The 14499-nt window shown below is 47.4% G+C and overlaps 1 protein-coding gene across 5 annotated transcripts in view; it reads right to left on the bottom strand.

Annotated features, from left to right (window-relative positions):
- Positions 1-14499, bottom strand: part of LOC135914201 (angiomotin-like) — a 130896-nt gene that overhangs the window by 35377 nt on the left and 81020 nt on the right. The window contains exon 1 of one of the 5 annotated variants that reach the window (XM_065446977.1): positions 4385-4405. The exons of the other annotated variants lie outside the window; for them this stretch is intronic. Coding sequence (XP_065303049.1) covers positions 4385-4388 — 4 coding nt within the window. The 5' untranslated portion in view covers positions 4389-4405. Of the gene's footprint in view, positions 1-4384; positions 4406-14499 lie in introns of those variants that run through there. 5 annotated transcript variants of the gene reach the window in all.

Below are 14499 nucleotides of genomic sequence, written 5' to 3'. Positions count from 1 at the left end.
GTCCCATACGTTTCCTGTCGGAAACGGAGTTGAGTGATCATTTAATACGCGCATGACATTCCTGTCAGAAAGCAGAGGGAAGGGCGTGCTATAGACCAATGACATTTCTTCCGAGAATGCATAAAATTGAATAAATAAATAAGGTGCAGAACAGTAACTGTCACTAGCCCTTACGAACTTCAACGCTGAGTTCGCCAGCGGATTTGACTTAAGCAAGCGTAGTCTTTATAACTCGGGAGCCGTCTGACGCAGTTGTAAGTAAATTGAGGGAAGTTGTAAAGCCAATTTTAAAAGGTGATAGAAGCACCAGTGGGGATGGGAGTATTCTGTAAGTGCCCATCTAGTGGACTGTCGATTTCGAATGCTGCTAATTGGCTGGACAAATGTACCAGCGAGGAGGTCACAGGTAACCTTCCTAGTGGAGATTAGAGTTAACCCATAAGCTCCCTTTAGGGAGTACTGTATAGGCTCCTAATACAGTAACTATAGTGGAGATCAGTCGGCACACATAGAGGCACTAGAAGGCGCCCCTAGCTAGTCTCCTCCTCCCTGGTACTGCTCCAGCGAATCAGCGACGGCCGAAATGGACTGTCCACTAGCTGGACACTTACAGAACTCCGCTCCAGATCACTTTAGTCTGATAAAGTATTCATTCCGAACTCTATTTTCGTCAGTTAAGGGGTAATAGTCATCATGATCAGCCTGTTTTATGTCCACTGCAGGATGACGGCCTCTGCCTGCGATTTCCAATTACCCATGTCCTGCGCCAACCGATTCCAACTAGCACCTGCGAATTTCCTAATTTCATCACTCCACCTAGCCTTCTGTGGTCCTCGATTGCGTTTCCCTTCTCTTGGTACCCATACTGTAAGCCTAATGGTCTAACGGTTATCTAACCGGCGCATTACATGACCTGTCCAGCTCCATTTTTTCTCCTGATGTAAATTAGAATGTCGTTTATACCCGTTTGCTCTCCGATCCAAACCACTCTCTTTCTGTCTCTTAACATAATAGGTGGATTATTGAAAAAAATGAAGGCCAAACTTTCATTTTTCTTACCCTCGCGCTGAAAACCCAGCGCTGGCACGTCAGTGTGACGTCATGGATTTTGAAGTGTTTGGTACCTTGGCTGTTGAGGATGAGAAAACATTGGCTGCAGCTTAGCTCAGCTAACCCTGGATATGCAAAGCGATAGCTTGGTTTAGCCTGGTTAAGTCTTGATTTCACTTGGTTAACTTTTTATTTAGCTGTGATTACTATACTTAGGTATACAACCATCGTTAAGAAAGGTATGACGGCTGTGTCTAGGTCGGTGGCTAGACAAGACTGTGATTATGCTTGTGTAGACACACATTGTTCGACGGTGCGACACTTGTTGTGCCACAGGGTAAGCCCAAGTGCTAGACATGCAAACAGACGCCGCGAACATGTGCAGCGTCGAAGCACAAACGGACAGGGCGCGAACGCAGTCGTGATCTCGACGGTGAGAAGCCTGTTGCATTCCGGACCCTCTCCAGTGGAGCAGTTCGCCGGACGATGTCCGCGGGGTGGTCAGACGACGGCTCAAAGCCTCCCGCTCTCGCGCAACGCCCAGAGAAGACGGCCTAGCCTCGCTCTCATCCATAGCCAAGCTCGCAGTGACTTGGCGAGCGCTGCGCTCCTCTTAGCCAGGCGCGCGGCGAGTCACGTGGTCAGGCGGCGACCCAGATGCGGATAGATAGCTAAACTTTAATAAAACAATAAACAGAAAAACCGCTAATGGTCGGGGCCCTTAGTCCAGGGCTCCGCTGGCTCTTGCCATCTTCTCAGCTCTCTTTATCAGCTTGAGCTGGTCGTCGAGGGCCGAGCTGGACAGCAGTGCCTCCCATTGCTCCCTCGAGGTGTTCGTGTCTGGGTGTTCTATGTTGTGTAGTGTGCACTCCCACGTAATGTGCTATAGGGTTGGTGTGCACTCACACCATGGGCATTCGTCCCTGTGGGCTGTGGGGTGTATCCGATGTAATATGTGTAGGTTCGTGTAAGTGCCTGTCTGGAGCCTACGCCAGGCAGCGGCATCTTCTGTCTTTAGGTTTCGATGGGGTGGTGGATATCGCAAGCGACGCCCTCTGTGGTAGTTCACGATGGCTGAATACTCGAGGTCGACAGGGTCCAGGTCTTCTGCAGCCGGCGTGATGAGTGCTCGGTTACGTACGAATCCTCGAGCTGCTCTGTCGGCTTGCAGTGTCGGCTGCTCTGTCGGCTTGCTGGTGTCACGGTTGCCCGTGACACCAGTGTGGCCCGGTATCCAGATGATGGTTTGGGTGGTGAAGTCCTCAGAGTCCTCCTTGAGTATTCCGGCTAGGACATGTGCAGCAGGTCTTCCAATTCTACCCTGTAGGAAGTTGTGGCAGGCCTTCTGGGAATCCGCGAGGATCTCCGTGGTTGGTTTGCGTGTAGGCCCTCGCGGATGGCTAACGCGATGGCCAGCTCTTCGGCTTCTGTAATCGTGCAGGGGCGGGTCGATACCGCGGAGGAAACGTGGCGTCGGTGGTCGCATGCCACTGCAACTGCGCCCTTGTTGTTCGTCCCATACATGGCGGCGTCCGTAAAACGGGCCGTAGTATATTGAACCTGAACGCTTCCTCCATGTACTGGGCCCTTGCTCTCCTCCTGCCGGAGTGTACGTTAGGGTCCATGTTGCGTGGTATCGGGGCAACGTGAAGAGCGCATGCACCAAGCTGACGGCGGCGGAGCTCGGCGAGTCACGTGATTCATTGCCGAGGTTACGGCGCAGCTGCGGCCAAATGAAGGTCAAATTGTTCGTGACGGCGAAACTCGGCTCGACGCGGTTAGTAAAGCTTTCGCTTTAAATCTCTTAAAATTTGCGAGGTTCCGTCTTCGATTCCCTTTGAACACAATGCAGTCCATCTTTACCGATAACAAATCAACTGGACCCGAGCAGACGCTCTCAAAATCCATGACGTCACAGCAAGCTGGTGCGGGAAATTGGAAGTCGGCGTTGCCACCCGTCTTCCATTTTTTCCATCTTTTGTTCCTTTTGATGCTTAAAAGTGGCTTTTTTCTTTCTTTTTGGTATCGCAGAAGGACAATTTACTACATTGTTCGAATTATTGTCGTCTTCATTGTTCCTACAAGTTTACAAAATGTTGAAGTACAAGAATGCGGCAGCGAGATGTGTTTCTACCTCGGTCAACTTTGTCAATGGTTGCAGCGAGATTTTGCATATCTTTATCCAGCCAGATGTATCGGAGGCGCACGAAGTTGAGTGCCCTATATATCCTATTTATTCCGCGCACTATACTGTAGCACCAGCTTGCCGAATCAGAGGGTGTCACAAATCCCGGCAAAGGGGAGACCATGGATATAGGACGCGTCAAGCAGCTTTCACGTAAGCGGGCAAGCGTGCGCAGCGGCCGCCCAGTCACCAAGTGACGTCACACGCGAGAATTTGGCTCATAATTCTCAAGGCTAGTATAGTATAGTCACAATCAGACTACGTGTGCGATGCATAGTTTGGTATTTATTGTGATATCAATTATATGGGGACTCCAGGCGCGTTGTCACCATTGCCGTAACGTTCCGTATAAAGTCTAAGTGCGATAACATCGCGGCCGCGCGCCGTATGCTGCGAGTGGGAGTGTAAGGGTAAGCGAGGGTAAGGGTGTGAGGGTAAGCCGAGGATGGAGGCTCGATCTCGCGGGAGCAAAGCAGGAAGGCGGGGAGGAAGAGCGTCGTCTTTCTTCGCGCGCAAGGCACCGGGAGAAGTGGGAATACTCCGGCGGCTCAGCCACAGCCGATGGGTACAGAGTCTAAGTGCCCCGAGGCCTGATAGCTTCGTGCGCGCTGTGTTATCGCCGCTTAGTTCGCGCTGAAGCGAGTGGCAACTCGAAGGTCAATTCGCTCGCTGCTGCTACCGCTCTTACCACACGCTAGCGTTTTGATAGCGAGTGTCCGAGGTCATTGAGTGAGATATGTTCATATTTGTAGGTGCGTGTGTGACACCGTGCTTGTTCATTTAGTTAGTAAGCGATGTTTACAAGTTTAGACGGTCGATATAGCTACTATCCTTACCTTGTACAGGATTTGCTATCGCAATGGATGCTTCGCCTTTCGGATGGAAACACTACTTTTTGGACAAACACGTCGTTCCGCCACGTTTATATATGGAGACAGTTTACTGATTCCTCCTTTCCCAGTTGCGTTTCGAGACGGGCGTCAAAAATATTACTCCAACTAGCGCAAAAGTCGGGAACACGAGTAAAGCTCACGCGCTCTGTGAGTTGGAAGCTGTCTCGTCCCACCGCGTCTATTTCGCGGGGCTCTCGATAAGTTAGCACCGTCGTCACGCTATATGAAAGCACAGGAAGTTCTCAGCAGGACTCACCCATTTATGCATTGATTGAAGCTCCGTATAGATAATCACTTCTCACAACCAGGACCACGTATCTCGTCACTAAGATTTCTCTGTTTTTCACGATCTCTCTCTAAACATTTTGCACAGTGCTCGGTGCACATACATTTGCACCGACTGATTTTGTCTCGTTTGCGAGCAACATTTTAACTTCTCGACAAAACGCAGTGACGTGCTGCACATGTGCGTATATGTATATAGACGCACATGCATGAAATTTGAGAGCGTGCGTCAAATTGTCTGCAGCAACAGCGTCATCTCATTATATCAAAGCTCCTCTTTGCACATATGTCAACACTCCAGCTCCGCATATGCGCGATATGTTAAAGGAGGAAGGACATTATGTGCGTCATCGAAACCACGAGAACGGTCGACGCCGTCTGTTCGTCTATAGGGGATTGGGCTTGACTGGGGCACGTCGTTAATGGCATGCATGGGGCCCATCAATCACCATTATGCCGAGACCCGTGGTGCATTTCCTTCGAGCGACAGCTGGGGGTCGGCATTATTAAGCGAAGTATTATTATTTTTTTGAAGAATAATAAGCAAGCCCTCCAGCGCTGTCGTTTTTCTTATTTTAAATAGTATATACTATATGGGATGTCTTTATCTTTCTTTTTTTTTAGAACACGCAGAATTAAAGAAAAAATCGCTTGTGGCAGATAGCGTATCGCAGTCCTTGGGCTGGATTACTCGAAGCGGAGGGCATTACTCGCACGAGGAATTGAAATTCATAATTTACTAATTAACAAAATCCACTAAGTATCATTTTAAGTGAATTAAATTACGGCACTTCTTGTAATTTCTGAATTGTATCCGGCGGGTTTGCTATGCATATCCGCTCGTAACGAATCCCAAGGGTCGCACGGGTTTTGAAATGTGCGCTGTGAAACGCGTGGTAAAAATGAATTTTTGTTCCACTTACTTTCTTTTTAACAAACCCGCCGTTTTGTGCATTGAAGCACAAAGGTAAGTGGAACGCCCACGTATTTCGTCCCACACTTTGGAAAATAATATTTCGAAATTGGTGCCATTGTAAAGATTCGTTCCTAGTGCATACGCCTCGCGAACTCACCGGCTGCAATTTGTAAATCGCAATATGCGCTGCAAAGCAAATAATTAAGTAAAGAGTTTTATTAGTGAATCCTCCTAATTAGCCGATTATGCATTTTGATTTCGCTTACATGTCAGCCACTCTGAGTAATCCAGCGCAATGGCTACAATTCTATGCCATCCGCCACAGGCCATGTTTAAAAATTCTGTATAGTGTTAAAAAACAACAACCGGTATAGACAAGAAAACCATGGCCAGGCGGCGCTACTGCGCCTCTTGACAGCGCCCCCAATGTGGAAGCGTCAAGCCGGGCGGTCGCGCCGTGGCGCAGTCTCCGCTTTGTTTACATTGTGTTGTCCGCACTTCTCTTCGCTGCTCGTGCTCACGGCGCTCCGTTTTCGACGGCGGCAGATCGCCTGCTTGCGCAACAGCCATGCAAAGGTTGCCGTGCGGTTTCAAGAAGGCTGCCGACGCCGACAGCTTTTTTCGTGGCGGCAACCTCAAGATAGGGGAGCGTCTGCTTCCGAACGTGTACGGCGTTGAACTAATTGTGGACGGTGATGTGATAGTGAAAGCCAAGTGCGTGTCACAGGTGTCCGACAAGATCGTAGACGACGTCGAGTTAGAGGTACGCACTATGTTCAGAAATTTAGCCACATTTATTTCAATTACATCATAAGTCACACTGGCAGCAGGAACTTCTGTTGTCATACTACTCGATGACTGCAGCTCCATTGGGCTGCTTCTTGACGGTTCCGTCACTTCACAAAGGCTTGTTCTGGAGTCTGTTTCACACGTGTCTTGCCGCTGCTCAAGAGCTGCGTCGCTGCAGTAGGAAAGCACATGTCCCGGTGGTGCTGACTGCTGAGAAGACTGTTGTGATTGCCATTGGTCTGTTTGGCGCCGCTTCCCTCTGCATCGCATATGAATGAAACAGTATGTGTGCCTATTTGTTGTGGGGATTAAATTACTCCCAATAATATGTTTGCAAAGGTAACGTTCCTGTGATTATGTGCATATATTATTTTACAAGAGTGCTACCACTACAAGTTACGATACTTGCACACTTAGATACTTAGACAGCATGGGAAAACAACAAACATAACGCGCACGTCTCGAGCGGCTGCTTTCCGATCTGCCGCTTCCCGACGCACGCGACGACCGCGGCTTGCATTAAATACGGTCTGATACCACACACAAGTAGCGCGCGGCCCCTTTCGTTACCTGCACAACTAGTAATTTAAGTTGCAGCGTTTGGAAAAAGGAAATAATTCTCTTGAGCTCGTCCATGCCAATCGCGAGGGAAGGCACAGTGCAATCAAATAAATTCGGAGGTTCCAAGTGCCAAAACCGTGCCAAAACCACGAAATCAATATGAAGCCCGCTGTAATGGGGAGTATCAGGAATAATTTTAAGCTCTGGGGGTTCTTTAACGTGCACAAAAATCAAAGCACACGGTAACAAGGGTGTTCTTGCATTTTGCCCCTATCGAAATGCGGCCGCCGTGGCTGGGAATCGAGCACGCGTCGTAGAGCTTAGCGGCGCAACACGCCTGCATTTACCGCTAACAAACGGCGCATGCCACCACAATTCAACAACGCGACACGACTAAACAAACGGCCGTGCACTAAAAACAGGCATATGACTATTCCGCTTTCAAGATATTACACGCGAATGCGAAAGTATGAGACTTACTTGACTCGGCGCACTGCAGTTATCTATGCTTGTCGTCTGTCCTTCTCGTACCACTTCCCGGGAAATCTGTAGAACTTCACGGGCGGCGTAGGACCTTTCGTGTTTTCGAGGCTGATGTGGCAATCAACAACACATCAGTATTGCGTGCCACCTTTCCTGGCTGATGAGGTCGCACTCGGCGTCGCAAAAACCACGCGCACGAGCGCTCCCGCCGTACAGAACACAGGCGCGCGCTAGCGCAGCGACGACCCTCCAAACTTCCATCGGTCCGCTAGGGGAGCATTCGGCGCTGGTGCCGCGCGGGCAAACTTTAGGTTGCCTCGTCTATATAGAACATCGACGTATGACTTTAGGCTTTATATTACCAAAAATGCAAAATCGCTTATTTGAACGGTCGAAGTACTACTTTTGGTTGTTTTAGTATACCCTTCGAATGAGTGCCCGTATTCATGAAACGTTCTTACGCTAGAACTATTATTAAGAGAGCGAAGGTAGCAACCAATCGTGATGAACACACAGGCACACACACGCTGTGAAAGCGTCTGTGTCCGCTGAAGGTTCATAATTTTGTGTCAGGGTTATAAATTAATGAATGGTTGGATCCCACGTGCAAAAACCACGATTTTATTATGAGGCACGCCATATACATAGTATGCACGTGAGGTCACATCCGCTGCTGTCATCTGCTTCCGCCATCTTGGGGTATCTTATCAACAGGCGTGCGCATAGGCCCCAAGATGGCGCTGCCGTAAACCGGAACTCGCGGAGTATCATTGAATGACGTACGTACGTGCATACTATGTGTATAGTGGAGGACTCCGGATTAATTTTGACTACCTGGGAGACCTTTACCCTTCCCCCTATGCACGGGACACGGGCTTTTTTTTTTTGCATTTCGCTTCCAACCGACATGCGGCTGGCGCGGCCGGGATTCGATGCCGCGACCTCGTGCTTGGCGACTCAACACCACAACCGCTAAGCCACCGCGGCGAGTTGTCAGGGTTAAGAATGCTACACATGCGCATTTCGCATTTTAACGCCCTTAAGAGAGCTAATAGAGAATTTTCAACGTTAGGCCCTCGAATACACAGATTTAAAACTGCAAGGCTTCGTTGCGAATTGTGCTCGTTTTAAGCGGGTCGCCATTGAACAACCTGTATAGTGAGCATCTGCTCAATGAATGGCATCTTTGCATTCCTTCACATTGGGAGAGTAGCTACCAGTATTTTAAATGTTTGTTGGTGTTCCGCTATGTTCCGTGATGGATGAAATTCTTGACTGAACCCAAAGTTCGATGAGTTGCATGCGTTCCACTTGGAATGTGTGCAGCGTTCACGTGCAGATGCCAGCATTCCTCAAATCGACGCACATCTAAACGGTGCAAGTGACCTTATGTTTCTCTCCCTTCTGACCTTTATCGTTTCTCGTGCCTCGTTGGAACGTGCATGCCTTAGCTGGTTGTGAGAAACACTTTTGTCTGAAGCCTATAGGGGGAAAACAGCGCCTACTTAGTGAGCAAAACTTAATTTAATTAGCGCTTCAGCGGCAAGCACGTGGAACGCATACGCTTCCGACATATCTCCAACGCTGTGATATGACCGCGCTGTATAGTCCAGTTAGAAGCAAATGGGTGGGGTCAGCGATTACACGAAACGTTTTCTGGTACACATTTGGACCTATTGTAGGTGTACATTTTTGTAGCTGTATACACCAACAGAAAAAAAAAGTGCCTAGACAGCTTTACCGCGATGCGCAAATGCTCGAAATGCGGCAGAATGGAGATAACTGGGAAACTGGTCAACTGCTCCTGATTTCCTCCTTCTTTTTGCGTTAAAGCTGATAAGGAACACACGGAAGCACAAACAATGCGCTGGTCGTACATTTATGACCATTTTGGCAATAAGTAACACGGTGCATTGTGGGAAAGCTAGCTCGGAAGTTTCCCCTAAATGGTTCACTGCGTGGCGTGAAAGAAATGCAAATTTCGCATGAAAGATTGTGCACATAATAAATTCAAAAAAATCCAAATCGCTCGTGTCTGCAAAGGTACGCTATCATCATCTGCCTAAAAAAAAAAAGCACGCAGAAATAACACCACTTCGGAAGCAGAGTGAATATGAAGAATTCCTGCAAGTGATGCTTGCGCAGGTTTTCCATGTTTAAGCTGAAATATTTATTGCAGCATTTGCAGCGCGAGTGGACAAGGCCACGAAGGCAGACAAACGACGCGTGTGCGCGGGCTTATGCACGGTATTACTTATTTGCATATGCGCGCCGTATGTACGGTCCGTGAAATAATTATTTTTGTAAACATTGAGCCCCTATAAGTTTTGTAGCAGCCTGGCATAGGCAAGCAGTGAATAACGACTTGGCCGCGAGGAACGAAAAGCATGTGTCTCGAAGAAATGGCTGTCACAACAATTTCTTGTATATGTACGCCGCGCGCATTTGTGAAATAAATAAATCACATACGAACCAAGATGCCGATGACGAAACGAATTTAATAAACAAAAGAAGAAACAGGACATATATATATATATATATATATATATATATATATATATATATATATGAAAGAGAAATAAATGGGAACTATATACACCGATTGCAAAGTGCGTCACTTGTTCCGATGCACAAATGCTCGAAAAAAACAAAAAGAATAAAGAAATAGGCGAGCCATATCTTCACATATGAAGCTATATTCGCGAAAACATGCAATGGCGTGTGAGTCAGCGCCCACCTATGTGGCGAAATTTAACGTCAGCATAGCCACCTCCGTCATTACAAGAATATTATACTGCGCGCGGAATTGTTCGTGGTGGCATTTCCTCGATGTCAGCAGCGTATATTCGCACTTAGAAGTCAGCTTTTAGGCAAATGCCTATTCATTCATTGCTTTTTCCTTTCTTTTTTTTTCATTTCTTTGTTCACGCCTCTCTTGATGGATGAGTCTTGAAGTCTAAGCGCTGTTCTGGGCCTATGTGCCTGTTCTGCCGAGCGCAAATTCCTCTCTGATGTTCACGCTAAATCATTTTATTTGAACAGAGAATTTGAATTTTTATCTTGTTAGGGCGTACTGATATACTTCGACGCTGACTCGGTTTCGTGCGAAATGGCGGAAAGATATGTCCCTATACTAGTAACATCAATGCGCTCGCCTATATAGTTAACGTTTGTTACTTATGTGTTCAGTGCGCTTGCAGTTGTTTTTCATTGTCTACTGTTGTTTTTGTAACGTGTACAATGATCTTGAATAGCCTGCATTCATCGAACCTCTTGGCATACCACGGTTCGCAAGTGGATCACTGCCACGTGCCCAAAGGCGCACTTGCCGTATTTGCAAAAAGAGCTCTCGCATTCAAATTTTTCATATGACCAAGTGCCAGCCAATGATAATGAAGAACCTGTTATTAGCGAAGGCGGCTGAACAATATAATAACAAAGACAACTTACGAAGGAAAAGCTTTGCGAGTTCGGCACCTGAGCAGGCGCAATCTGTTGCCTTCTGTAACCGCTTGACAGCGTTTGGTTTCTTCGACGTGACAATATCGAGGGAACGCTGACGCATTGCGCTCCCTTTTAAGAGGAAGCTTTAGCTCGGGCCCAACTCCGACGCGGCCTATTCAAATACATGTAAAACGCAAGAACATTTGTCTGAGATAACCTCTGGACAGATTGATGAAATTTGCAGCATTTGAGAGAGAAAGTTAAATTCTAGTGACTGTTGGAAGCGAAATTTCGATTTAGTTGAATTTCGTTAAAAAGATTTTCAAATATTCGACAGTTTGAAAAAAATAAAAGCACGAAGTTTACAAATTCATATCTCTGCATCAAGAACAGATATCGTGGTTCTGTAAGCGGCATCCATTACATCATTCAAAGCGGACCATTTCGATATGTCATTTTACATCTTAAGTGAACTTGTTACGTTGTTTACAAGGGTTCTGCAAAATCTGTATTTCCCTATTACCATTTTTGTATATTCATGTATAACATATCAATTTTGTCCGCTTTAGATGTAGTCTCATATGCGATGAACATAATTGTATTATCATTTTTACTTGTTGAGTTACACAGTTGTAAACCTTATAGTTTCGTTTTTCCCAAATTTTGGATTTTTGCCAATTTTTAATAAAAAATTCACGACCTAACTAAAAAATTCGAAACCGACAGTCAGTAAATTTTAAGTTTTTTTTTTTTAAATGCAACAAACCTTGTCAAATTTGGTGCAGTGGTTGCCGAGAAAAACGAATTCTCCTTTTACATGTATATACATAGGAGCACCCGAGCTAAAACTTCCTCTTAAAGTGAAAGCTTTACTAGCCGCGTGGAGCCGAGTTTGCCGTCGCCGCGAATTGGACCTTCATTTGACCGCAGCTGCGCCGTAGCCTTGGCAACGCATCAAGTGACTCGCCGCGCCGAGCTCCGCCGCCGCCGCGTGCACCAAGAGTGTCCTACAAACTCTATGGCGTGCGCTAGCCGCCGCCTGACCACGTGACCCGTCGCGCGCCTGGCTGGCTGGCTGCAGCGCCGCGCTCGCCTAATCAGTGCATGCTTGGCCATGGATGGATGAGAGCGAGGCTAGGTCGTCTTCTATGAGCGTTGCGCGGGAGCGGGAGGCTTTGGGCCACGGTCGCCAAGCGGCGACTGACCACCCCGCGGTTATCGCCTGGCGAACTGCTTCACTGGGGAGGGTCCGGAATGCAACAGGCGTCGCACCGTCGAGGTCAATGCAGCGACGGCGTTCGGGCCCTGTCCGTTGTGCTTCAACCCTAGGCATGTTCGCGGCGTCTCTTTGCATGTCTAGCACTAGCGCTTTCCCTGTGACACAACAGGCGTTGCACCGTCGAACGATGCGTGTCTACCCAAGCCTAATCACAGCACTGTCTAGCCACCGACCTAGACACAGCCGTCATACCTGGCTTAACGATCGTTGTATATCTAAGTATAATAATTACAGCTAAATCAGAAGTTAACCAAGTAAAACCAAGACTTAACCAGGCTAAACCAAGCTTTCGCTTTGAACATCCAGGGTTAGCTGAGCTAAGCCGCAGCCATTTTTTTCTTAATCTTACGAAATGTCTGTATCAATTTCCTGTGCCTGTCCTACCCATCTCGTCTACGTCTTATGTTGAGCTTTTCTTAAGCTTGTGGCTTATAAGATGGCAGAGGCACTGCCGCCACTATATTTCGAAGGAACATTCATGCGAACTCGATTTGAGAGCGCGATTTAAGCATAGCAAAATATATAGTATACTCTTGGTTAAGCCAAATATTTGGATATGAAAAACAGTTGAGAACATTTAGTTGGCTTCCCCTGGACTGAGAGAGAAGGCATGGAGAAGAAAGGCAGGTATGTCAACCAGACGAGCATTCGGTTTGCTACCCTACACTGAGGGTAAGGAGAAGGGGAACTGGAAAGAGGAAACATGGAGATAGTGAACACTGCGTGTGCAGCGAAGCGCTGTGACAGCAAAGTCAAGTCACATAGCTGGTGATGTGTGTTGAAGTTATGTGGGGTGATCTAGGGGCCAGTGGTCGTTGTGCGAATAGGAGGCTGCGGGGGAGCCATGGGGCTTACTCGAAACTAGCAGAACGCTGGATTAAGAGCATCCAGCCCTTGCAGTGGACTTCGCACTGACGCAGTATGCAGCTTGCTCAAGAGTACGCGAATGCGTGAATCCGTTCGCATTCCGTTAGGATGTGCTGAGTGGTCTTCGGACTTTTGCTGCAGCACACACGCCTCATCTAGTTGCGAATATTTACTCCAGTATATTTTTGTCCTTAGGCAATCAGCTCGAGCCTCAAATAGCAAAGCACTTGCCTTCGTGTTATTGTACGGATTCTCCCTTGTAATTTAATTCTTCACATTCTTGTAAATCTCAATGGTCGTTTTAGTTTCTATTCTTTGCATCCAATTTACTTTCTCTGTTTCTCTCACTTCCTTTCGGATGACTCCTGATTGTCCATTTACGCTTTCAATTACAATGTACTTAGTTGCCGACCTTCTTGACCTCTTCCTCCGTCCTGTGTCCACGCTTTTCAGTTACATATGCTTGTGTATTTTAGCAGCCCGTTCATTTTGATCCACATTCCTGAGTTTTCTTTCAAAACAAATTTTGCTCTGTGCTTCTCTGACTTCAAACGAGGCCGGCCCAACCCATGTCCCCCTGCACTGCCTCATTTGCGGTTTTGCCGTGGGCTCCCAAAGCCAACCGGCCTACAGATCTTTGCTTAACTTCCAGCCCCGACAAGCTATCCAATTTTAAGCCCAGAATGCCATTTGCGAACGTTAGCGCTGGTGCCATTACTCCATTCCAGATTCCGGGCACCACCTCATATTTATTGCGGCACCAAAGTGCTCTCTGTTTCACTAATGCTGCATTACGCTTCTCCTTTACATTCAGATTATCTTGGTGGGTGCTTGAGCAAGTCCTTGCTTCGTTTATGTATACGCCGATGTATTTATATTGCTTGACTATGAGTACGACTTGTCGTTGAACCGACACTCCGTAATTACTCGTCTCTTCATTGAAGATCACAAGTCCCGATTTCTGTGTGCTAAACTTAAGGCCCAGATTTCTCGCTGCAATGACACATATGTTCGCAACTGTCTGTGAATATCTTGCATTGTCCGTTATAGTAGCACTATATGGTCGTCCGCATGCACCAGTCTGGGGAACTTCTGTCGCACGTACCATTTGTCCATTATGCGTGTATGATAAATCAAATCCTAATGAACTGTTTTCCAGTTGCCCTTCTATGCCCTTAACATTGTAGCGCCCTCCCTTGGGCGGCGCTTAGAACCCGGACAGCGCGCTCCCGCGTGAGAAGAAAATTAAGATGGCCGCTTGGCCATGGCACGCGAAGTCGCGGCTCGCAGTTCTATGCCGGCGTCAATTCGGGTCACCTGTCTCTCTCCTTCGCGCCTGAGGCATAAGCCTACAAGTGGCGACCCTGACGTGATTCGAACACGCAACCTGTCGAACACGCAAGCGTGAACAACATTGGAGACAGAGGGCAGCCTTGCTTCAGTCCTTGGTGAACTTCCACCACACTTCATTACATCTTCGGCCTTTCAATACAATTTTTACTCGGTTGTCTCCATATATCTCCCTCAGCAGCTCCCCGAGATCTTCATCTATGCCTTCGTACCTGAGAATATCCCATAACAACTCCCTGTGCACGTTGTCGCAGGCTCCCTTAATACCTAGAAGTGATATCCATAAAGGTCTATATTCTGAGCTACTGAAACCTATATATGCACAGAATTGGAACAAAAATACTATCTGTGTCTTCCTGGTTTGAACCCATCGTGTAGTTCCCCAAGTACGTCACTT

Source organism: Dermacentor albipictus, chromosome 1 (genome assembly GCF_038994185.2).
Source record: "Dermacentor albipictus isolate Rhodes 1998 colony chromosome 1, USDA_Dalb.pri_finalv2, whole genome shotgun sequence".
NCBI lineage: Eukaryota > Metazoa > Arthropoda > Arachnida > Ixodida > Ixodidae > Dermacentor > Dermacentor albipictus.
The sequence above is the reverse complement of the archived record's forward strand: the minus strand, read 5'-3'. Positions and strand labels throughout refer to the sequence as shown.